Below are 26,901 nucleotides of genomic sequence, written 5' to 3'. Positions count from 1 at the left end.
GGGGAGGGAAGTAAGATATCAGTTAAGGTGAGTTAACTGGAGAGAACATTTATGGTGCTTTAAAATTGTAATTATAAATTATAGATTAAGTCATGGAAAATATACTGGAAAAATACACTAATGAATCCATCCATATAAAAAGACCCATGAAAGCAACTGTGTGTGAGAATGCATGATAGTGGGTGATAACTTTTAAAATAGTATTCTGATGTTTTTAAAATAGGGAAATAATTATTTAAAACATTAATAAACATATTTCTTAAGAATTTGATATGAGTTACCTCGAAGAGTTCTGTTGTTCTAAAATACGTTGTTGAGCTTCCCAGTTTGCTTTCTCCTCCTCAAACTGACGACGTTTTTCTTCTAATTCCTTATGCTGGGCTTCCAAATTCTTTTTCATTTGCTCATGGCGTCGCTGCAGCTAAATCACAGTATGATATATAAATAAAAACTGTTTAAGAAATCAGAGGCAGAAGAATGTTCCATCCAGGTGTCCTAATGTTAAGAGTATGGGCACTGAGTCATACTGCTATAAATTCAGAGTGCCACCTGGAAAGCACTGGTGAGGATTCCTCCTATTATAGGACCTGCCACCCAAAGTACCAGTGACCCAAGAAAATAATCTTGGGAGACATAAAAAAAATGCAACAAACTTACAGTTGTGTAGCACTTTATAATGGACAATTATTATCTTATTATCTCATTTTTCTTTATTCACAAATATGTTGGAGGCTGAGCAGGAAAAACATCATTGCTTCCACTGTACAGATGAGGAAATAGTTGCAGAATTTAAGTGACTTGCTCAAGATCACTAGCCAGAAAGTGACAATACTGGACTTGAACCTAAGTCTCCTAATTCCAAGTTCAGAAAGCTGAGACAGGGGGAAAGAAAGAAGTTAGTTAAGGACCTAAGAGCCCCAAGATCCCAGTAATGGGTAATATCCCCTAATTCTTGTAAAGAAGTGGTTCTCAAATACTGGTCTTCATACGAATCATCTGGGGTGCTTTTTAAGAAAACAGAATCCTGAACCTATCCATATATACTGAATTTGAATCTTTGGGTGTTATGTCTAGAAATATAGGTTATAAATAAGCTCCAGTGATTCTAATGTAGATCGTCCTTACTACACTAAGAATTAATGCTGTAAAGAACTGCTGGCTGAGAGACGGAAAACACTCATGCAAATTAACTTCAGAGCCAAAGACCTTAAGTCTAATGGATCATTAGGTAAATAATAATTTCACAAGAAACTATTCAATCTATTTCTGAATAGTCAATAAATAAAAAAATCAGATTGAATCTTATTATACCAAATGCCCAAGGACAATTCAACATCTTCAATTGTTCAGAAATTATGTTCTATTGAAGATTTAACTGGTGAGTTAACACCTTGAATTTGGATTATAATTCTGTATACAATTTTTCTTATTTTACAAATCCACAAAAACTAATGTCGTATTTTTTGCTATTGCAAACACTTCAAACAATTCCTACAAAAGAAAGTCACCTACAATACATTTAAACAAAGATGAGTCAAATCTGAGGTGAAATCTTCCCGATGACAGTAAGTTAGTAAGAAAAAAACCAGAAAATAGGAACATAAGAACATGCTTCCAGTTATTTTTAAATGCCAGGGAATCATGCATAAACAAATGATGCTGGATACTATTTACTTCTAGTATTAGGAAAGAGAGGGACAACAATAAGGGAAAGATTTTAAATGAAAGATTTAAATGATATGGTTCTATTTCTTAAGCTGGGCAATAGGTTCATAGACATTCATTATTCGTAAACTTACATTTATAATACAAATAAGTAATTATGTTCTGTGCTAACTGCATGTAAAAAATAGTATAGGTCATAATCCCTTCCCCTCAAGAAACCTTTGGGGTCAAATGTGTATTGAAGTTCAGAATTTTTCAGATATTAAAAAAGCGATAACTACTTAGGAAGAGGCATATGATATTTAAAAACCTTCTGGGCTATCTGGGCAACAACTATAATCAAATATCTTGTTTTTTTGCTGTAAAATATGAAAATATTCACAAAAGCAGGAAAAAGACCGCATAGTTCACATTGCATTTTACACTTTGAAATTGTGGAAAACAGGACTGTGGACCTGTCTTGTGATTAAAAGCAAATTTAAGCACAGAGCAGGTTCAAATGCTGGCTTATGACTATGTAGCACACCCAAGTTAATTAACCTTCCTCTCATCTATAAGAGGAGATGAGCAGTAACACCCACCTTTTAGGGATGTGGTATGGATTAAATGACATAATACACAAGAGATGCTTGGTACTATACCTAACACACTGTACTGCTAGGTATAAGTGGCTACACCCACAAATATTTCCAGGAGAATGAATTTGAGATAAACAGTATTAAGCAAGGCTAAAATTGTTTTATTTTTTAAATCTATATTATGTTTATATACATTATTACTCCAGGATGTGCTTACCAACATCACTGTGGTAAGCACATCCTGGAGTGGAGTTCCATGAAACAAGAGGAATGAGCACACTATTTATCTAATAGACTTAAGAGTATAGGGGGGAACTTGGCTCAGATCTCTTCCTAGGTCCCTTTCAATGCTAAGATTCCATCTTTCAAAAAATAATTTCTCAAAACTGCTCTTACCATTCACAGTAATTATGAAAATTCCAGAAGGGTTCTTTGGCTGCTGTTTCACAATTGCCTGTTTATGACATTTACTCTTAGGAACAGGTCCTAAACTATGTCTACATTAAATTAAGTTAAACTATATTTAGATTTTTTTAGTGGAATCTCATTGTGGAGATAAACTAGTTGGCTCATTATTATTACTTTTTCCCCCTTCTCTGGATATGGATTTTTCATATTATCCATTAGTGAGGAGGTAAAGACTCAAAAGGATTTACTTAAATAATAGGCTGATAAACAAAGAATAAACTTAACTCCAAAATATCGTCTTAATAATTTATAATAACCATAAGAGATTATTAATTAATTCTTAAGTAAGGGTATATGCCTGCACATTTTGATTGGCTCAATAATTCGGAGGGCACTATTATTGGCATTTAGTGGCAGGTAACAGGGATACTAGTCCTGCAGTACTCAGTAGTTTTAAACCAAGAGGAATTATCCTATAAATTAAACTCACAACAAATATGATAATAATAAAGGTTTTCATAAGAAATTACAAGAAAAGCCCAGTAATGAAGGAGAAATGTTTCAGATTAAAAACATTTCCTTGAAGTTATTGGATACTTATGTCACACTCTATTTGTGGATTAGAGTACTTTTGGTTATGTCTTTAAAAACCTTTAAAAAAAAAAAGGTTTCAGTATTTTCTTCAATAATTACAAAAGCAATGAGATCAACTGTAAGGATGTAACACAAGAGATCTGAATATCTTTTAAAATATATTTATATACAAACATTATTGGTGAAGACACAGAAAGGGATCTTGCTAAATTTTATCACTAAACATTATTTTTAAAATATTTCTTGTTACTGTCATTTCATATATTTAAAAACAATTATTATTTTATAATTTTTAATTATAGATCAATGTAATTTATGTTGAGCAAACCTGTACTGACTTACTTATTCTGGGCTAAGAGTTTTCTTTTCCTTTCTTTTTTTTTTTTAAAATCCAGAAACATTTTTTATTTGTAGTTGACACAATACCTTTACCTTATTTACTTATATGTGGTGCTGAGGATTGAACCCAGGACCTTGCATGTGCTAGGCAAACACTCTAACGCTGAGCCACAACCCCAGCCCCAAGAGTTTTCTTTTCTTAGACATCTATCAAAGCAACTATTCTAAGGATTCTTACCTTAGGTGTATCTTTTTCTCCATCTTTTCTTTTTTGTCACTTTAATGAAGTAAATTCTGCAAGGTTTTTTGTTTGTTTGTTTGTTTTTTAAATTAATAGAAACTACATGTAAGACTCAACATCTAGAGGGATTTCAAGACAGCAGATATGTGTGCTGGGATACTTTGGCACCACTGTGTACCAATGTTAGAAATTATTTTGATACTACAGTATAAAGTAAGTCCAACTTATTTAGAAAATAATATTCCCTCATTTTCTCCCTGGCCACTGTCCATTTTATTCAGGCATGCCCTTAATTCAATTAAGGTTCTTTCTTTCTCATACACATATAAATAAATTTGTTCAATTATTATTATCCTAACACTAAGTTTTTATTCTTACATTCATTCATAACTCTGACCTTCAGTTTTTTTAATACTGATTATATAGAATGGCTTATATTTTATTTTTCATAATTAAAAAAAAGTTTTTCATTGCTCATTGTAATTCTAATATAATTCATTATAAGTATTCTGCCTACTATATTAGGTCTCCCTACCTAGCACACTGTGCCCAAGCACTTCAATATTGAGTATATATTATTTTATAATAAATATAATACTTGTTTTGATTTCCCCAGTTTGTTACACTAGGGCATGAAATTAATTTTGAAAAAAAATGCATGCAGAAAGTTTGTATTATTATTTTAAAAAGAATACTATGTCTGTAAGAGATTACCTCAGCTTCAGAGTCCTTCAATTTTTGAACTTTTTCTTTGACCTTCATTTCAAACACCTGCTCCATCTCCATTTCCATCTTCTTCATCTTGGCTACATGCTCCCTCCTTTCTTCTTCCATTTGTGCCAGAGGGCTCCTGTCATGAACATTAAGAATAATCATTAAACATTTATAAGTGAAAATTGTAATACAAAAGTCTAAAAGAACTGGCGAAACACGAGATGCTACAGATGCCATTATTATTTATATGTACCAAATAATTTTTGAAATATTTTACTTACATCATTCTAAGTGATACATGACATGGATTCATTCATGAACAAATGAGATAAAATCCTCAGAAACGTGATATTTTAAACTTGAACTTCCTTCTGTGACAATTTACCAATAAACCTCAATCACTAGTACATAATTATTATAAGAACTAAAATAACCAAAGCAACTATGAGATGGTTCTTTGTGAACATCAACTGTAATGATGACACATAAAAGGACCTGTAAAAGGAAAATAAGAAACATTTTCCAAATACATTCACCAAATGAAAAAATAGGAAAAAAATTAATTTTGAATTTTCTTTAAAGAAAAATTGAAAGCATGAAGAAAGTTAACATATGAAGCATATTTTTAGTTCCACTAAAATTTGAGGAATTTCTGCAATGACTACTGATATCACAATTACATTTTATTACAAAAATTCCAACTATTTGATAACTGAACTGATACTGTTAAAAACAACTACTAGTCAATACTTAGAACACTATTCAGGTTTGAAGAAAATATTTCTAGGCTTTTTAAAATTTTTTAATGTTTGGAAAATTCATCTTTATTTCAAATGTTTCAGTGTTTTAAGTTTTAAACTGTTCAACGGCTTATACACATACACATACGCATGCATGAAATAATAAGGATCAAATATTTTGATATTTATTTTTGAAATGCCAGAATAGGCATTAAGCAGAGTTAAATAAAAAAAATAATAAAAAAACCAGTTTATTTAACACGCGTATGAAAGTCCATGGGCTCAAATCTCTTTGCATAATAATGTTATCATTTTTCATATTGTAAAATATTTACAGGTAAATTATGTTAAAGCTAGCATATTTAAACATATGAGAGAATGCCAAAATATCCAGGGGAGAATGATGAGTGGGCTCTGTTGTTTTGTAGATATCTGAAAATTAATGAATACACTGAAGCACCTTGAAAGAAGGCAAGCCCTTTTCTGATTTTGTTGATAAACACATTTATTTATTTTGACTATAAAAAATAATTTACAACTTAAATGGGTGATTTTATCTCAACAGGGGTAATTTTTTTTTTATTTCCCCAATAATTTAAAGGGCCAATCACTTTAACCTTGATATGTCACACTCTTATGGTGACCTCTCATTAGGCTGAGTATTTCTGACCATACACAATTCTCTTCTTTCCTATCAAGGAGGACGACAAAAAAGCTTAGACAGAAAATACTACATAAGACAGAATATCAGCTACTACCATTTTTTCTTAGCAAAAAGGAAGAATAAATATGTACTGCTTTGATGAAGATGATTTGTTTATATAATGTAAAGTGTTTAACCTAAGAATACTTCTTTCCAAAGGAAAACTTACTTCTATTTGGAAATTTACAGTGTATTTTACCAACTAAACAACTGAGCAGAAGTTATGAAAATAAAACTAAACCAGACATACTAACTTAGAACAAGAGCCTGCATTTATAAAGCAGTGTTTGTTGAAGAAATTTTAAAGTGTACCATTATTTCATTACAAGGTGATGACAGCCAGGTGCAGTGGTGTTTCCTATAATCCCAGCTACCTGGGAAACTAAAGCAGGAGGACTGAAAAGTCCTAGACCAGTCTGAGCAGCTTAGTGCAGCCCTTTCTCAAAACTTTAAAAAACATAATAAAATAAAGGCTGGTCTTACATCCAGCAAAATTAAGCTTTAGATTTGATGATGAAATTAAAACCTTCCATGATAAACAGACGTTAAAAGATTTTACAACTCAAAAGCCTGCACTACAGAAAGAAAATCCATGAAAATCAGTAAAGGGAGGTTTTACTCTAAAGGAAAAACAAATCAAAGGACAAACCAATTCAAGTTAAATACCAAAAAATAAACAGAAATGGCTGGAAATACAAATCATGTCTCAATAATAACCCTGAATGTTAATGGCCTAAAATCATCAATCAAAAGACATAGACTGGGGCTGGGGATGTGGCTCAAGTGCTAGCCTGGCATGCGTGGGGCACTGGGTTCGATCCTCAGCACCACATAAAAATAAAATAAAGATGTTGTGTCCGCCGAAAACTGAAAAAATAAATACTAAAAAAATTCTCTCTCTCTCTCTCTCTTAAAGAAAAAAAAAAAAAAAAAAAAAAAAGACACAGACTGGCAGATTAGATTAAAAAAAAAAAAAAAAGACCCAACAATATGCTGCCCAAAATGTAGTGTCTACATTCATTAAACATACTCTTCTCAGGTTCAAGAGTCAAATAGACTATAACACAATAATTCTGGTTGACTTAACATACCTCTTTCACCACTGGATAGATCATCCAAACTAAAGCTGAACAAAGAAAATATGGATCTCAATAATACAATCAATAACTTAGACTTAACTGACATATATAGAATATTTCATCCTTCAATGAACGAATAGAATACACTTTCTTCTCAGCAGCACATGGATCCTTCTCTAAAATAGACCATATATTATGCCTCAAAGCTATTCTTAGCAAATACAAAAAAAGTAGAGATACTACCCGCATTTTATCAGATCATAATGGAATGAAATTAGAAATCAATGATAAAATAAAAAATAAAAGCTACTCCAACACCTGGAGACTAAATAATATGCTACTAAATGAGCAATGGGTTGCAAAAGACATCAAGGAGGAGATTAAAATATCTTTCAAGGTGAATGAGAACATAGATACAATGTATCAAAATCTCTAGGACACTATGAAGGCAGTACTAAGAGGAAAGTTCATTGAATGGAGTTCATTCCTTAAAAGAAGGAAAAAGTCAACAAATAAATGACTTAACATTACATCTCAAAGCCCTAGAAAAAAAGAAGAAATCAACACCAAAAGCAGTAGAAGACAGGAAATAATTAAAATCAGAGCTGAAATCAATGAAATTGAAACAAAGAAACAATTGAAAAAATTGACAAAATAAGAAGTTGGTTCTTTGAAATAATAAGTAAAATTGACAGACCCTTAGCCATGCTAACAAAGAGAAGGATAGAGAAAACCCAAATCACTAACATACGTGATGAAAAAGGAAATATCACAACAGACACTTCAGAGATACAAAAGATAATTAGAAATTAGTTTTTAATTGTTTTTAGTTGTTGATGGACACAATTTCTTTGTTTTATTTATTTATTTTATATGGTGCTGAGGATCCAACCCAGTGCCTCACGCATGTAGGGCAAGCACTCAACCACTGAGCCACAACCCCAGCCCCAGAAATTATTTTGAGAACTTATACTCCAATAAAATAGAAAATATTGAAGGCATTGACAAATTTCTAGAGTCATATGATTTGCCCAAATTGAATAAGGATGATATATTTCAAATGATGAAACAGAAGACGCCATCAAAAACCTACGAACCAAGAAAAGCCCAGGACCAGATGGATACACAGCCGTGTTCTACAAGACCTTTAAAGAAGAACTAATACAAATAGTCCTCAATTTATTTCAGGAAATAGAAAAAGAGGGAGCACTTCCAAATACATTCTATGAGGCCAATGTCACCCTGATTCCAAAACTAGGCAAAACACATCAAAGAAAGAAAACTTCAGACAATATCTCTAATGAACATAGATGCAAAAATTCTCAATAAAATTCTGGCAAATTATGAGGATGCCCTTAGGCCTGAGCCTAAGTAACTCCATTTTAAATACTCCAGTTTGAAACCTGCAATCTCATCAGGCAGGGCTAACAGAGCCCTCCATTGTGGCCCTCAAGCACAAACAAGTCCACCGGACCAGATGTTTTAACCCCAGGGTAAATGATGTCACTAAGAAATCCAGTGGCAGTTGATAAGGATTAAAAGGAGGGGAGGGGCAAAAGCCCCAAAATTTAGTATAAGTAAAAGAGCAAATGAACATACATTCAGCCAGCCTATACTGATGCCCTCATGCTGAGAGCCTGATGAGGACCTGGACTGACATCCCGACACTTTTCATTGTTTGCTTATCCTCTGCATCTGCCTCACTGCTCTCAAACTCTACAGCCACAACTTGACCTTGGTAAGAGCCACAACTTCTCCCTATGATCCTCTCCTCAGCTAGCCATCAGCTCCACCCCAGAAGCCTGCCTTGGTTCCTGATCTGATCACCATGATCTGAGTGTGCATCTGTTGGATTTAAAGCCTAAGGCTAGAGACTTTTGATCTGACACTTGAACTTAGTGTGCAGAGAGAATGTCTGTCATTAGCCGGTCATGATTAAGTGTGTCTGCAGTGCTTAGAATTAATCTAGAATTGTTTACTGTGAATTAATTAATCCTGAATTGTTTGCTGTGAATTCATTGTGTCTACTGCAGTGCCTAGCATTAAGGATTGTCATTTTCTTGATTAAGAACCTATAGAGTGAAACTGTATGAGTGATTTGAGTGAAAAAAGCATTGCAAAGGGCAGAAGCATGTGGACATTCTTTATTTCTCCCCCTCAACTGCATAAGTGGCACCTTTTCACCATCGAAACACAAATCGAATACAAAAACATATCAAAAAGATAGTGCACCACGATCAAGGATCAAGTGGGGTTCATCTCAGGTTACTAGGTTGGTTCAACATACAGAAGTCAATAAATGTAATTCATCACATCCATACGATCATCTCAATAGACGCAGAAAAAGCATTCGACAAAATAAGCACCCCTTCATGTTCAAAACACTAGAAAAATTAGGGATAACAGGAAAATATCACAACACTGTATAAAAGCTACCTATGCTAAGCCCCAGGCCAACATCATTCTAAATGGAGGAAAAATTGAAAGCATTGTCTCAAAAAACTGGAAAAAGACAGGGATGCCCTCTTTTACCATTTCTATTTAAAATACTTTTTGAAACACTGGCCAGAGCGATTAGACACATCAGAAAACTTGGGAGCAGACAAAAGAAATTAAAGGTATACAGACAGGAAAAGAAGAATTCAAATTAGCACTATTTGCCAACAATATGATTCTATACTTAGAAGACCTAAAAAACTCCACCAGAAACTTCTAGAACTAGTAAATGAATTCAGCACAGTAGCAGGATACAAAATCAACACCCATAAATCAAAGGCATTTCTGTATATCTGTGGCAAATCCTCTGAAAGGAAAACTACCCCATTTACAATAGCCTCAAAATAAATGAATGAATGAATAAATAAATAAAATAGCAAAAGAGGTGAAAGACCTCTATCTACAATGAAAACTACAGAGCACTAAAGAAATTAAAGAAGACCTTAGAAGATGGAAAGATCTCCCTTGTTCTTGCATAGGCAGACTTAATATTGACAAAAGCACTATATGAGAGTTAATGCTTCCAATAAAAATCCCAATGACATTCCCCATAGAAATAGAAAAAGCAGTCATGAAATTGCTGGAAAAATAAGAAACCCAGAATAGCAAAAGCAATCCTTAGCAGGAAGAGTGAAGCAGATGGTATCACTATACCAGACCTCAAACTATCCTACAGAACAACAGTAACAAAAACGGCATTTTCTTATATTTCTTATACTAATGGCAGGCGTTTTAATTTTTTTTTAAAAAAATTTATGGTACTAGGGATTAAACCCAGGGGCACTATCACTGAGCTACATCCCAATATTCTTTTTTTTTTTTTTTAATTTTTTTTTTTTGAGAGAGAGAGAGAAATTTTTAATATTTATTTATTTATTTTTAGTTTTCGGCAGACACAACATCTTTGTTTGTATGTGGTGCTGAGGATGGAACCGGGCCGCACGCATGCCAGGCGACTGCGCTACCGCTTGAGCCACATCCCAGCCCCCCAAAAAATATGGAACGCTTCACGAATTTGCGTGTCATCCTTGCGCAGGGGCCATGCTAATCTTCTCTGTATCGTTCCAATTTTAGTATATGTGCTGCCTAAGGGAGCACCCAATATTCTTTTTTAAAATTCTGAGACAGGGTCTCATTAAGTTGCACAACTTACAATCCTCCTGCCTCAGCCTTCCTTGTCACTGGGAATATAGGAGTGTACACCAGCTACTGGCAGGGGTTTTTAAAACACAGGGATCTCAGATCTCTTGCGCAGAGTGTTAGTGACTGCCCTGAAGTAAGCATACTAAATAGATGTGTGCTTAAGTTCATTTTACTGGTGAGATGACCCAAAGCTTTTGTTAGCTTTTCAAAGGGTTTCTAACTTCAGTTCCTCAAACACTCCCCAAATTTCCTCCTTAGACTCTATACAATAATCTAGTAACTATTATTGAGTTGATAGTCTTAAATAATTGAATATGTACACTTAAGCAACTTATATTATTTAACATATAGCCATGATTCAAAAACAAATATTTCAATATTGTAAATATATTGAATAAATTAGAATTTGAGAGAATAATAATCATTTTAATGTTAAACACATATTCATACTTATAATAACCTAATGCTAATTTTATTTATCTCTGGGAAGAATCAGGCAATTCACATAAAGAATTTATACATGGGCTGGAGATGTGGCTCAAGCGGTAGCGCGCTCGCCTGGCATGCCTGAGGCCCTGGTTCGATCCTCAGCACCACATACAAACAAAGATGTTGTGTCTGCCGAAAACTAGAAAATAAATATTAAAAAAATTCTCTCTCTCTTAAAAAAAAAAAAAAAGAATTTATAGTAATCCATACACATTAAAGGCTATCTACCAGTTTACAAAGAGTAAACCATTTCACCTAAATTATTATTTAAATGACTCTGGAGGAAAAATAGCAAACTACAGAGAAACAATCATGTTTTGAAATGTGCTTTTTGGTGTTGTTGTTTATTTGTTCTAATTAGTTATACATAAGAGAATGCATTTTGATTCATTGTACATAAATGGATCACAACTTTTCCTTTCTCTGGCTGTATACAATGTAGGGTTGCACCACATGTGCAGTCACGTATGAATCTAGGGTAATGATGTTCATCTCATTTCACCATCATTTGAAATCTGCTTTTGAATCCAAATTTTAAATATTAGGAATCTGTGCATAGTAAACAAGAACTGATTATATCTTTCAAAAAATAAATAATCCTTTACATGCCGACCTAAAAGATTAAAAAATGAATACTGAACATGTTTAAACACTACTAAAAGCCACAAATAAAAGCAAATGTATAGCTTTGAGGATTAAATAATTAAGGTATGTGCCCTAAGTTAAAAATCTTATGGTAAAATTTGTTACAGTGAGTTAATTTATTCCCCCAATTCTCTTATCAATAACTATTCCAAATCATTATGAAAATATATATTTTAGGCAATTAGTCTTCTGATAGCCTGTCCAAAGTTCCAAACCTATTAAATATGTCTTTACTTTCAAAAGAAAATCCGCAATAGATGATGTTTGAGATACTTCTTCATCCTTGGTCATGCTTGATCCCTGACCAAATGAACTGATATTCAAATATTATGAAAAAAATGTTCATGCATACCTAAAATGGATCTTTAAATTCTTTAATTTTTAAAATGAATCAGTATTCCACTTCCAGTTATCTTTATTAAAATGATTCTTTTAAAACTATAATACAAAATTGTGCTTACAATGTAGAAAATGCAGGAAAAAGGATAACTTTTTATTATCACATTTAGTATTATTTCTTTTTCCCCCCAACTAAAATGGGTGGCTGGAAAAACCAAGTTACATTATTGCCTGTCTGCTTTTTAACGGGAAATTCCCCTACCCCACAGATATGCTAAAAGCTTTGCAAACCCAATCTTGTCAAAGAAATTAATAGCAACCCAGTCAAAGAAATGAAAAAGTCTCATAAAAGGAAAAGAAAAAGGCTATCACATAACCTGAATACCAAACTAAATCCCCAAAGATATAATACAGATATAATATTTCCTTTCAGGGTTCTCTTTAACAGGGTTAGAATTCTTTTTTTTTTTTAATATTATTTTCATGTGAAGATTTTTTTTAATCTAACTTTATTTATTTATTGATTGATTGATTTTTATGTGATGCTGAGGATGAACCTAGGGCCTTGCATATGCAAGGCGAGCGCTCTACCGCTGAGCCATAACCCCAGCCCTGGTTAGAATTCTTTAAAACCACCAGATAATTCACCCTTTGGTGTCCAGTAACAGAATCACAACAAGGGCCACATGAAGTTGACTCAGCTAAATTCTATCGTGGTTGTATTTCATGACCCACATTTCATTCAAATTATATGTGTGGTATTTCCTGAAGAATACATTAAGCAGTACATTTAATACTTTCACTCCAATGGTTAGTCACTATATATCTGACATATAGTTTTCATGTAAAATTTTCCAAAAGAATTTCATTTCAACAGATTTCAAAGACGAACAAATTTTCAAAACTTTTGGGAAACAATATTTGTCAGTATTTTATTTTGCCAAATGAGAGCATTAAAACCAATCATAAACAAAATAAAATCCCAACTACTATTTTTATAAAAGTACATTTGAACAAAGAGTGAGGGACATAACTGAATAAATTTAATTTTAGGGGGAAACTTTTATAATTGAAAACCTTTTCATGAAAAGAGTTCTAGGATCAACTCTGAAACATGTATTTTTAGGAACTCAGTTACTTGTAAAGTTATCCTAAGACCAGAGATGAAGAAGGCTATAGAAAAGAGAGATGAACTGACAAGCAGGAAAGAGCTAACAGGGTGTGCCCCCAAACCTGGAGCATGTTGTCAACCATCTTAAATACTGCTAACGATAGATAAGAGTTCAGAGACAATCAACAGTGATTTTAAGTAAAAGGTACAAGAAAAATCAAGGAAGAAAGCAGCATATAAAACTCTAAAAAACAAATTAGCAAAAAAGGATAGCTCTCCCCTTATTGGGGATCATCTTCTTTCTTTAAGGAGATTTGTAATCTGGATATGGAACTATTCTCCCCTTTCCTTTACAACCCCTTATTGAATGTGTTTGATGGGGGAGGTCTCACTTTCTGTGGCTTCCAACAACCTACCATCCCCCATACAGAAATGCACAAGATACACTCTCCCTGAGAATTTAAGAAGTGGGGCTGGGGATATAGCTCAGGTGGTAGAGTGCTTGCCTCACATGTACAGGCCCTGAGTGTGATCCCCAGCAGCACCACCCCCCCCCCCTAAAAAAAAGTACTAAAAAACTGATAACTTATTTGTCAGATACAGGTAATACCTGGCCAGTTGTTAAGAATAGTAACCCTTTCTTGAGTGTCCAGAAAGCCTTGAGACAAGTTAGTATTTAACTAGACAACCTCAGCTACCTTTCAGATTTTAACCACACATTCTCATTCTTGATTTTAAGTCCTTCCAGAACAATTATTTTAGGACCAATTTTCAGATATGCAAAACAAATATATTTTTATTCCATAGTTAAGCACACTCTATTTGCCAAAAATTGCCTCAGAAAATTAAAAATAAGATAAATTAATACTATCCAATGCCTAACATTTTTTGAACAATTTAGCTTATAAACCAAATATGATTAGCACTTTATGAAGCCATATAAAGGTTATTTTAACTATAAATTTTGAATAGGGGTTCTTGTATGTATACACACATAAATGTGAGTATGCACACATATACATGTGTGTATGAAGAAATGTTGTTTACTGGGTAATGAAAAAAACAGGTTCCTCAGCAATCAATAAATGAATAATTGACATTATCATCAATTTTCTTTCTTTCTCAAATTGCCTACATTAAACCCTATTTAGATTCCATAAAAAGTAATTTTTAAAAAGAACTATCACCAACATTTTTTAAAGGGACCAAAGAGATTGTCTAGTTGAATTATCTTTAAAATTGGGACTCTATATGACGTCTTTTAAGTTATTTAAGCATGAGTAGTTTTAAGAGAATCAACTTCCAGATCCTCAACTTCCATACAAATTCTTAGTTAAACTGATCTGCCTGAAATTTCCCAAGTTGCAGATAGCCCTTCTCTCGCTTTAAAGAAGAACCTACTCCCCTTCATCTCATTTACTGAGGTATATCTTCAATAATAAATCCATAAAGCATCTGCGTTTCCCAATATTAAAAACGTTTCTATTAAGGGAAAAGCATGTTTTTAGATGTTAGAAACAGTGTTTTGAACCATGTTCAGATGCTCTAAGTTCATACAAAATGAGATGGTTGGAGTACTGGCAACTTTTTTCTTTTTTAAACAATCCTGCTTCTTCCAAGCAACCTCAACCTCTCCCTGCTATCATTGTCAAAGAACACATCACTATGGAGGGAGAGTCCCATTAGAGAAATCCAAAAAGAACTTCAATAAGAAGCCTAAACTCATACTTCATATACTTAAACATTAGTCTTTATTTTTAGTTATTCATGGATATGTACCTAGCTGTAATAAAGGCATCATAAACTGCTGATACTATTTTTTTTTTAAATTTAGCTACTATGCTTTTTGAAATTGCTAAAACTTTCAAGATAACATATAACTAATGGATGAACTTTTAAGTGACTTCTTTCAGATTTAATATGTCTCAATGACTTCCTTAAAATTTAGTATGTCATACTCAATGAGGTAATAAATTCTAATCAAATTGTATCAAACATCTTTTACAATTATAGTCATTCTATAATTGGTTTGATCTCTAAAAACATTTCTTTTTCTACTTACTAGCTTCTGGGGCAATTTGCTTTTTAGCATGCAAACTTTTCTTTTTTTATTCCCACAGGTAAACTTTTGTCATGACTCATCTTGACATAGATTTCTGATAGTATTCTTTTTATACTACTTCTACTTTTTATGCTTTCTTCCTGGGTCATAACTGAACTCATCAAGTTAAGCCCAAAGAACAGAATTTTGTATACATTAAAAAAAATTTTTAAATCAAAGCTTAAGATTTACTATTTTTCTCTGAATTACCTTACCTATAACTAATAGGAGGACTACTCCAATTGTACTACTTTAAAAATCTTAAATTTAAAATGTGGAAAAGTAATTTCTCATGTTTAGGATACAAACAATTATTTAATTTTTTAAAAATTAACATTAAGTACATACCTTTAATGAAAAATACATTGGTAGTACATTTTTCTTTAAACATTATATAAAATCATCAGTACCTTTGTGTATGCTTCTTTTAAATAGTTAAAAGTCCCCAAATTAAAGAAAATACATTTAAAGTAGATTAAAATTTTATGAATATTCACTATTGTAAATCCTTTTGTGTTAAAATTGTTCACATATATTTTGTGAAGGAGAAAAAAAACTGAACCCTATCTCAAATAGGATTTTATATTTTTAAATATGAAAAAGTGACATTTTTCTATTCCATTATAAGGAATATTGACAGCTACAAAAACAACACTATTCCTTTTTTTAAGAACTTTTCTCATTATTTACATGTATGATCCCTCAGGATTCTCTCCAAATGATAAGATAATATCTAGCTGCAATGTACATCATTTAAAATAGTTTTCATTATAGTTTTGGTCTTCAACAATCCAAATAAAGGAAGCATAAGGTATAGACATGGTTACCAAAAATCCTACTTTCTCATACATCTCCCCACACCTCCATCATAAAACCCATCACGGTTTGCAATATGCAATCAGTAAGGCAAAGCTACATGCTTGGTAGTCACACTATTCTCACTAACAAGAAATCCAAATGCTAGCTAATTTACTTCTTGGAATACACAATAGAATATGAATACAGAAGGTAATAAGATTATATTCATTAAAATATTTTTGTTTGGCCCTGTCCAAATAAACTTGGTTCTTTCTTTCAAAATGCTGTGTTTAAAGCTTTTCCTTTTAACAGAAGTTGTTTACTCTCCTTAAAGAGAATATAGGAAGAGTTACTGCTTGTGCACAACTGAAGCCACAGGTGGGCGCCAATACCTGATTCCAGTTCCCACAGAGGCACACACTTCTCTGAGGACATTAATTTTTCTTTCTTTCTTTCTTTTCTTTTCTTTTTTTTTTTTTTGAGGAGGGTGGGGTGCAATCAAGGGATTGAACTCAAGTGCATCACACATGCTAGGCCAGCACTCCAACCTTGAGCTATGTTCCCAACCCTCCTGCTGCTGTTTTTCTAATTCAAGTCCCTGGGCCTCTTATCAAAATGACCTCAATATCCTAGGCTTTGCTTTTCTTTCAACAGGTATGAAATGCACAAGTTAGGGCTGTTTTTTCACCAAATAGGAAGACTGGTTTTGTTCACAGTGTTACAGTATAAAAACTGTTTCATTCCACCAGCTACTGAACTCTGCACCTTTTAACATTCAAAGTCTAGCTTTTACAGTTTTCCTGTATATTCCACTCTTTATCCTTACTTTCAGTTCTAAACCTCAACATAATGTATGTTGATAGACTGATTTTCCTTTGTATCCCTAGTCATGCAACTTATTTTGTATTTTTGCTAAAACAAACCTTGGAGAAAGAATCCAAGGTGTCTACATCAAGTACTTACTTCATTGCTAAGATGAAAATACCAATTTAAATTAGCCACATTTATAGAGGTAAAAAGTAAATCTGTACAACTCTATTTAAGGAAACAAAACACTTATGCTATTTTCATCACTGTTTGTACTTACCTTATCAACATATTTCTTAGAATTGTAAAATCACAATGTTCACCATTTTCAACTATAAGAAAAAAAATAGACCACATATATTATTTCCACTAAACCAAGTCTTTCCAAAGGAAATCTCACAGGAACTTGGGGGTAAAAACAATGAAAGAATATGTAGAACTGCTTAGATCAATTTTTCATTAAGGTAAAATTCTAATATAGCACTCAGTGGAATGACAAATAATTGCATTATAATATTACTTTACTATAGTTGAATCCTCAGTGATAGATAAGTAAACCTAATAAATGAGCTATGTGGAAACATACAATTCTAAAAATTTGAAAGGAAAAATATGTTTTTTCTCATTGGTAAAGAATATATTTATTCTGTGATGAAATATATTTTTAAAAGTTAGTAGTCTGGATGAGGGGAGAGTCATTTCATAAACACTTTCTTCATAGGTAAACAGAATAAAAAGATGAGCCACGAACTTAAGATTCTTTATTTTATTTTAAAAATAATAATAAATAAATGTATATATACATATTTATAAACAAATAAATATGTGTGTGTGTGTGTGTATTAAGAACACCACTTGGAGGGAGGGGAGAGGCAGCAAACCAGAGATACAATTTCTCCAGTGTAGATTTCTAAGGGGTACATAAGCATAAATTCTAAAGTCTCAGGCCAGCAACTAGAGGTTCACTGGGTCCAACAGATAGCTAGGAACAAAGGACAGGGTCACTGGTGGGATATCTAGACAATAATCTGGAAGGATATACTAAAATTCACAGAAAGTATTAGATCAAACCAATATAAGAAACATAAATTTGAGGACACACTTGTATTGCTAAGAGATATTCTAAGGCTTGCTGCAATAACATTTTATTGGCATTTAAAAGCTTTTATAAAACTAGTAAAAAGGATCTCTTATAATAATTTGTAAAGATGTGATGGCAAAAAAAAAAAGTGATTTCTGCTTTGAGAACTGAGTTTATAAATATTTTCAATGATTCTTGAGGATCCACGACCCATCTGAGACTAAAATAAATGTGATGGGTTTTCTCTCCAAATTGTTCTATTTCAGAGGGTTCAGCAGAACTCTTGGAAGCAATCTTTTGGCCCTGAGTATAGAAGTCCTGAATTATAAGAATGTTTTCAAACAAGAAAACAGAAATTGACCTAATGATGAGATAAAAAATGTGGTGGGGCATTGACAACTGACTTCTAAAGTATTACTACAATGTTAGAATTTAACACATAGTTCCCTGTATGTATTAAAGGTTTGAAAATACAGAAAGTTTGAAAAACATAATGTACTTCTGAAGAAAACAAGACTAAAGGAAAATAAAATCAGAACTATCCTTGAAAATCTGGATTGTTTCAATGTAGTATGCATATTATACTAATTATAAATACAAAGTTTTATTGCATTTATGAGATCTTACAAGTCATTCACTGAAGAAAACCTTACCTTCAGCCACACCCCAAGGATACTGCCTTCCTCTGACCCTTTTGCCATTAACTTCAATGATAGTATTACTACCTACCACAGCAAGAGGTAAACGGTCCTATAAAATAAAGTATTCTTGTTCAAATACATCTCGGTAGTCCTCACAAATCCAAGAATAAAGTTATATTACTCAACAAATTAACAAGAAAATTGATAATAATTCAACATTTTTTGTAGGCCATTAATAAATATTTATAAATTGAGATTATAGGATATTACCACCAAGGTAATCAGTGAATACAGTTATATCTTTTCTGAAAATTTAAAAATACTAAGGCAGATGCTATCAAATTATTTGCTAAAAGTCACTCCAAAAAACTGGCCCACACTGTGAGGGAAAAGAATAAAAAATATATTGATATTTAGGGGAAGAAAAAATGAAGCTTGTGATTAATTGTATCTGCCCTATCATAAACCAACAAACAATACTAGAAACAAGAAATATTTTATTTGCTAAACTCTAACTTCAAAATTTCATATCCAAGAAACTTGATTTGTGTTCACCCACATTAACTCGGAGAATAAAACTTTCAAAATTCTTGGGGCTTTCAAAAATACCTAAGTAGCTATTTTATAAAACCCCGGAAATTCTACATTGTTCATTAATTCAAAGATAACTGGGTTATTAGCCTACATATGCCATTATTTGGTATACCATTTTTAAGTCCAGGGTACCTAAAATCATTTAAGATATGAATGTGCTATTCACCTATTTTAAGCAAAGCCTTATTTACATGTAAAAGCTAATCAACCAAGTTAACTCCAAAGTTGAATTCAACATTAAACAATCTTGTTTTATAAGCCAACTCCTTAAAACATTGATATTTTTGGTCTTTTCTGTGGAAAAGGTTCCCAAATATTTTCACACACATGTACATGCATGTATATATATTTATGTACATATATAAAAATATATGAATTAATCTACCTTTATCTTTTTAACCAGCTTATTTTCTTCTTCATCATCTGTTTCTGGAAATTCATATATTTTAATTTTATGTTCTTGAATTTCTTTCATTATCTAAAATGGAAGAAACAGTTAGCAAAAGAGCTCCATACATAATTAGTATGTTGGCCCTATTTTTAGTAAATTTCTTGGATTCTTACATGAGACCACATAGCTTCTGGTTCTTTACTGTTTTTCAATGATGTAAAACTGTAATTAAAAAAAAAAAAAAAAACTAACAACAAAAAAAAACTATGCTAGTCTTTTTTCCTAGTACTGGGGACTGAACACAGAGGCACCTTACCACTGAGCCACATCCTCAGACCTTTTTAGTTTTTGAGTCAGGGTCTCACCAGTTGCTGAGGCTGGCCTTGATCTTGTGATTCTCCTGCTTTAGCCTCCCAAGTTCTATTTTTTAGACAACTATTATGTTGACAAATAAAACCCAAAATTCAATTGCTTCAAAAATGTTAAAAGTTGGGGCTAGGGTTGTGGCTAAGTGGTAGAGCATTTGCCTAGCATGTGCAAAAGCACTGGGTTCAATCCTCAGCACAACATAAAAATAAATAATAAAGATACTGTATCCAACTACAACTAAAAAAAAATTTTTTTAAATGTTAAAGTCATGGGCTGGGGCTCAACGGTACAGTGCTTGCTTTCCACATGTGAGGCACTGGGTTCAATCCTCAGCACCACATAAAAATATTTACAACTAAAAAAATAATAAAATTTAATAAAAGTTTTTAAAAATGTAAAAGTCATTTGGTTATAAAACCAAGAGTTCCAAAACTATAAAAACCAGAAAGGGATTCACCAGTTGGTTTCTACCATAATGGCTTTAGGTCATTTATTTACAATAACTGAGATTCTTATTCTAGATACAACTCACCAACTATCTTATTCAGCAGACTAAAACTCACCTAAAAATTTTATACTATGTGGCCAGAATGAGTGAAACTAAATATAACATTGGTTCCAAGAGAAAAATTACAATCTGATAGGTAAATATCCTTGCATGTACAGTGTGTAACACAAATCAAAAAGCAACATATACAAGACTGGACAACCCACAGGATGAAAATATGCCCTAGAAATTAAGAAGCTCAAGAGTTAACAAAAATGAAAAGATCAAAGAAGACAACTTGACTCCAAATTCAAAATGGAACACAGACATCCAAATAATTTTCAACTACTTACCGTATTTGAATTTGCAACAAACAAACAGCTAATGTACCTAGAACTCACGTCCTTGCTTACATTTGGTGCTACTCTCAAGGAAGGTACACAGACAGTAAACAAAGTAAATTACATGGCTACTATACTAGATAGAAACAAAAAGAAGTAAAAATTGCCCCTGGGGGGAAAAAACAGGACCACATATCTTTCACAAATGGGACATGTCCTACATAGAAAAAAAGAGTAGAAAAAATTGATGAGATGACAAATAAATGACTAGCACACAAAAAGAAGTCATAGTATCAAGCTCTAAGAGTAGTAGTTCTTGAGTACAGGTTGTATATTAAAATGAACTGAGAGAGCATTTTCAAAATAAATACTAAAGCCAGTAATAACTGGTCGGGATAAGCCCCAACAACTCATTTTGAAAAAGTTCTCTAGATGATTTTGATAGACTCCTGGATAGAAATCATTATTCTAAACATACCCCCCCCCCAAAAAAAAAAGAAGAAAGAAAAAAAAAAGAAAAATAACAACCACTAGGGTTAGAAGTATAACTCAGTGGGAAAGCATGTATGCGGTCTTGCTTTAATTACCAATTCCCAAAAGAAAAACAGGAAAAAAAGAAAAAGGGAACTGTGCAACTACTAGAATGTGACCAATTTGGAAGTAGAGATCATTACTTCTTTGTCTTTTTTATCTCTAAGTTCTCGGTACAAATCCCAACAGAGATATAATGCAAGATAAAGGGAGAAATGTATTACATGATTAGTATTTGAAATTTACACCACAGTATAAGACAAAAACAGGAATGATGGAAAACAAACAAACAAACAAAAAAAACATATTCCTGATGGAAATAAGTCTAGTAAAAACAATATACAAAATATTCTCAAAATTTACATGAATTTAACACAACTTGAAAGCATATTTCAACAGGTTTTTCTTTTTGTAAAAAATTTCAAGGTAATCTAAAATTCATACTGAAAAGTGAAGAACGGTATTTTTTTTTAATAAAGAGAACTATAACAACAGTAAGAGATAATAACTCAAAAATTTATTTTTTTAGATATAATACAAAGTTTCTGTGGTTTTAAAAAAATACAACACAGGCCTAAAACAGAAACTACAACTACTAGAATGGGAGATAATTCCACAAATTGACCCTACATTTCATAAAATGTCATGTACAATAAATTAAGACAAGATAATGAGGAAAATGTGTCATTATTTAACTCAATATTAGTGATAAAACTGGGTATGAGTTTAGATAAAAGCTTAAACTATGGAACATATATATCTCTAATACATGGGGAAAACATGTCTTCCATAAAATGCAATAAAAATTAAAATATAAAGAGCAAAAGAGAAAAAAGAAAATACACAGTAAAAATGAGAGAAAACTAGCAGAGCATGGTGGCGTACACCAATGGCTCAGGAAGCTGAGGCAAGAGGATTGCAAGTCCAAAGCCAGCCTCAGCAAGTTATCAAAGCCCTAAGCAACTGTGTGAGACCCTGACTCAAAATAATTTAAAAGGTGGGGGTTGGTGGCTGAGGATGTGGCTCAGTGGTTAAATGCCTCTGGGTTCCAGAGAGGATGGGGGAGAGGGAGAGATAAGTAAGAAGGTAGGGAGGGAGGGAGGGAGAGGGAGAGGGGAGAGGGAAGGAGGGAAGGAGGGAGGGAGGGAGAGGGAGAGAGAGAGAGAGAGAGAGAGAGAGAAACACATGCAAGGCAAGTGAGGTGGGGAGAGGAAGAGAGAAAACTAAATATCCAAAATAAAAAGAATCTATAATAAATACATACAGGTAATACTTAATATTATTCTTCAAAAAGTACAAAGGTTTTGAACAAGAAGTTCATGAAAGAAATTTTAAAATGAACATATCTGCTTTAAAAAATGTTCAGTCTTTCTGAAAAGTAAAATTAAAAGCTGGTAAGATTAAGTGAAACAAATATACTCATTATAGAAATTTGGTTTGTTTTATTGGGAAAACATTATACAAAATGCAGAGTCAGGGTTAAAGGGCTATAAAAATAACTAGATACTTTCAATGAGCAATCCTAGCTGTGGCAATTCATTCTAAAATAATTCTATAAGGTGTGAGGAGGGGTGGTGATGGGAGTTATTTAAAACAGTCTTATTTAAAAACTGACAAAGCATCAGGTTATTATGATAATGGATAAAAATTTGAGAAGAAAACTAAGGCAGAAGATTATTTTCAGGAGTTATTTTTAATACAATTTGACAATACTGTAAATCCGAAAGAGAAATGTATTGCAACAAATTATGTGAAAAATGGTAAAAACTGCAAATTACATGAATAATGGGAGAAACCCAGGAGTTAACTTATTTTGCTCACCTGTTTTTTAAACTGTTGGCATTCCTCAGGTGTGAGTGTGTCTGCTTTGGCAATAAGTGGGATGATATTCACTTTTTCATGCAAACGCTTCATAAACTCAATGTCCAATGGTTTAAGTCTGAAATACATAGTATTTAATATGACTGAACTGACCAATTTGGGGAAACAGATTCTTCACATTCCCAATGACCAGTAAATACAATTAACTGCTTGACTTACTTATCAGAAACACTCTCTGATGAGGTATTAGGCCAGCCAACAGTTAGGTAGAACAGGACTTCAATCAAGAAACACTGGAGTGACTAAGAAGGCTTTTTGATTCCTGCCCTTGAACACCCAGTTCATAGGGTTTTGGCCCTAATAAAGAATTAAAAAAACCAGAAAGGCTCCTAGTAGAATTTCTTAGAATCAGCTATTTATTAAATTTCACAATCTTCTCAGACAAGATACTTAAGAAAACTTTCAAAATTCATTCTGTCCATTACAATCTGGCTGCTGCCATCACTTTGCCATTGTATTTTTCAAGTCACAAATCTTTCCATATGGATGCTTACCATCACAAATTGCCCTTTGTGTATATCTGTCATCACCCCCTCATAAGCTCTTCTATGATCCTTTAAGGTATTTTATAGGATCCTCTGTGTAAGGCTGGTCCTTTAAAGAAGTACATTCCTTAGAATTCTCTACCTGGCCCTTTTTAAAAAATTCTATATTCTGTATGATTATCATCATTCAATAGATTTTGATTTTCCTCTACAGACCTTTAACTCCCAAATCTTTTTACACAATCTAGATCTCACTTAAGACCAGATTTGTTTACCCAATGGTTAAACTGAGACATCTCATGGGCTCCTTCAAATCAAAAGCTTTATGTTATGGTTTAGATATGAGGTGTCCTCCAAAATCTCATGTATGAGAGACAATGCAAGAATGTTCAGAGATGAAATAATTAGATTATGAGAGTTGGATTTTGTGGGATGAGGTATCCCCCAAAAGTTCACGTGAAAAAACGCAAGAATGTTCAGGGGTGAAATAATTAGATTATAAGAGTCATGATCTAATCAGTAGATTCATCATCCACTGATAGGGATTAAATAGACAATAACTGTTGGTAGGTAGGTTGTGGTTGGAAGAAGTAAGTCACTGGGAGCATGACCCTGGGGTTTATATTTTGTCCCTAGTAACTGGAGATCTCTCTTTCCTTCCTGGCTGTAACGTTCTGAGCTGCTTTATTCTACTCCACCCTTCTACCATGATGTTCTGCCTCACCTTGGACCCAGAGCTATGGGGTTGGCTATCATGGACTGAACCTGTGAAACTGTGAACCAAAATAAATCTGTCCTCCTCTACATTGTTTCTGACAGGTATATTCTTCACAGCAATGCAAAAACTAAAACAACCTGAGTCTCAGTATTTCCTCCTCTTGTATGCTTCCCAGCTCAGTGAATGTAACCAATTACTCAAGCCTGAAATCTAGAATTGCTCTCTCTTCTAATTCTCACTTTTGAAGATTCACCAAGATCTGCTACAGGGGAAAACATTCAAACAAATATGTATGCACAGGTACACACACCTCCATTTCCATTACTTTAGTTCAGGCCACCAAGACCTCTGGAATGGAGAGCCACATGAGCCTTTTTGTTTCCCTATAAACCATCTACACTGCAGTCATCCAAATCTGATTTAAATCATTATTTGACTAAAAGCCTTACTGAAGGACACATTCCTTAGGTTATGTGGCTTACAGGGCTAGTAAAGACAAAGATCCTCCATCTGGACTCATTTCTCAGCATTCTTGGCCTATCTTTTGCCATCTCCCACTTCCAATGTGTCATCCTTTATTAATTTCTCACAATTTCTTGAAAGTACCATAACTCAACTGTTGGCCACAGGTTACCACCTTTACCTGAAACATCCTTCAATCCCATCTTCCTCCTATTTGGTTTAATTCCTACTTTTCATTTTGAATCTGGCCAATTTCCTCTGGGAATCCTCTTTAATCTACGACTACGCATTTTCTAAGTGGTAAACACTCAATGAACTGCATATTAATTCCTGAATATGTATTCATTTTGCCCATCCTCTCACTAAAAGATCTTCTCAAGTGAAGGTTTTATCTCATTCATCTGTATCCTCAGCATTTAGCACAATGTTGGACACTTGTGAAGGGGCCCAAATATTTATGAACAAAAAAAGTAAATTACTATAATTTTCTCTATGTTATTTAGGAACTATAAGTGAAAAATCAAAGAAAGTCCTTAAATCTATATCCTACTTAGGACTAAATATTACACCTACATCCTACTTAAGACTAAATATTAATGTTCCAAAGAAGTAAGTAAAGATAATAAGAAATATTTTTGCATAGCAATACCATTCTAAAGTAATATTCCTTAATTTCTATAAAGCAATAAGAGAAACTGGAATAAAGGTCTGTTATTCTATTGACTAATACTGACTTAATAATTACATTGATACTATTTTTAAATAAATAAATAGTTGAAATTGGAAAGATAGGAGTCCAGAGAGTAATACGATATTCCTTTATACTAACAAAAACTATTATACCTCATTGTGGTAGTGAGGCTCACCAGCACAAAAACAGAGGTAAAGAGAAAAGAAGATACAAATATGAAAATTTAAGATGGTTACCTCCTATTGCAAATCTCTCTATCCTGAGTTCCTTGGAATTCATTACTGGCATTCAGAGAATAGGAAATACCATGGGAAAGAGTATAGCTGAAATAACACTATACTATGTATAACAGTGTATTTACCTCACTAATACTAACAGAAAAAAAACCAAACCTATCCATCTTTGCGAAAAAATTAAAATTTGCTTATTGTCATCAATCATTACATATATCATTAAATATAAAGTCATGGCCTATTCAATCTCAGATTTCTAAATACATATGGTACAGTTTCCAATTTACACCCATGAAAAGTTTAAATTACCTCTGCTTTATTAAGCTATATAGATAGGCTTATATAAACCAGTGTTAAAGGCAGAATTCAGTTAATTTTTTTATGAAATCTTAAGAGCATTTAATATAAAACATTAAAGTCAAAATACAAGTTAACTAGATTTTATATTTAAAACCAGATAATGATTAATATATTTTAAAATACAGATAAAATTATTTAAATTTTACAGATAACATAAATTTAAGTGATCAGTTTAGCGATATTTTACAATGTTGTGTGATCATCTACCTCAAGAACTCTTCATTTTGTAAAGTTGGAACTCTATACCAAATTAAACAATAACTATTCCCTTCTCCCTCCACCTAGCACCTGGTAACTACCATTCTACTTCTGTGTCTATGATTTTGACCACTGTAAGTACTTCATTTCAATGGAATCATACAGTATTTGTCTTTTTATGACTGGCTGTCTTAGTCCATTTTATGCTACTATAATAAAATACCTGAGACTGTGTAATTTATTAAAAAAAAAAAGAAGAAGAAATGTGTTCTTTCACAGTTCTGCAGTCTGGGAAGCCCAAGTCAAGGTAGACACAGGTGTGTCTAGTAAAGGCCCGCTCTCCCCTTCTAAGATGGTTTGAATGCTGCATCCCCCATATAAAAGGAGTGTTGTTCCTTATGTGGCAGAATACTAGAGGGGGCAATTCAGTTTCCAAAGGGCTTTCTAT

General features: G+C 32.9%; 1 protein-coding gene and 1 non-coding gene across 2 annotated transcripts in view; both read right to left on the bottom strand.

Annotated features, from left to right (window-relative positions):
• Positions 1-26,901, bottom strand: part of Septin7 (septin 7) — a 96,711-nt gene that overhangs the window by 1,691 nt on the left and 68,119 nt on the right. Inside the window, exons 5-10 of the mRNA XM_048786307.1 lie at positions 23,247-23,364; positions 19,692-19,784; positions 18,725-18,821; positions 17,271-17,322; positions 4,540-4,783; positions 282-421 (exon numbers count right to left, since the gene is read on the bottom strand). Of these exons, the coding sequence (XP_048642264.1) occupies positions 282-421; positions 4,540-4,783; positions 17,271-17,322; positions 18,725-18,821; positions 19,692-19,784; positions 23,247-23,364 (744 nt within the window). The remainder of the gene's footprint in view (positions 1-281; positions 422-4,539; positions 4,784-17,270; positions 17,323-18,724; positions 18,822-19,691; positions 19,785-23,246; positions 23,365-26,901) is intronic.
• Positions 10,549-10,655, bottom strand: LOC125611557. The gene has a single exon (XR_007341771.1). It is a non-coding gene; the product is annotated as a U6 spliceosomal RNA (small nuclear RNA).

This window comes from Marmota marmota, unplaced genomic scaffold, assembly GCF_001458135.2.
Source record: "Marmota marmota marmota unplaced genomic scaffold, marMar, whole genome shotgun sequence".
Taxonomy (NCBI): Eukaryota; Metazoa; Chordata; class Mammalia; order Rodentia; family Sciuridae; genus Marmota; species Marmota marmota.
This window is presented reverse-complemented; position numbering and strand designations above follow the sequence as displayed.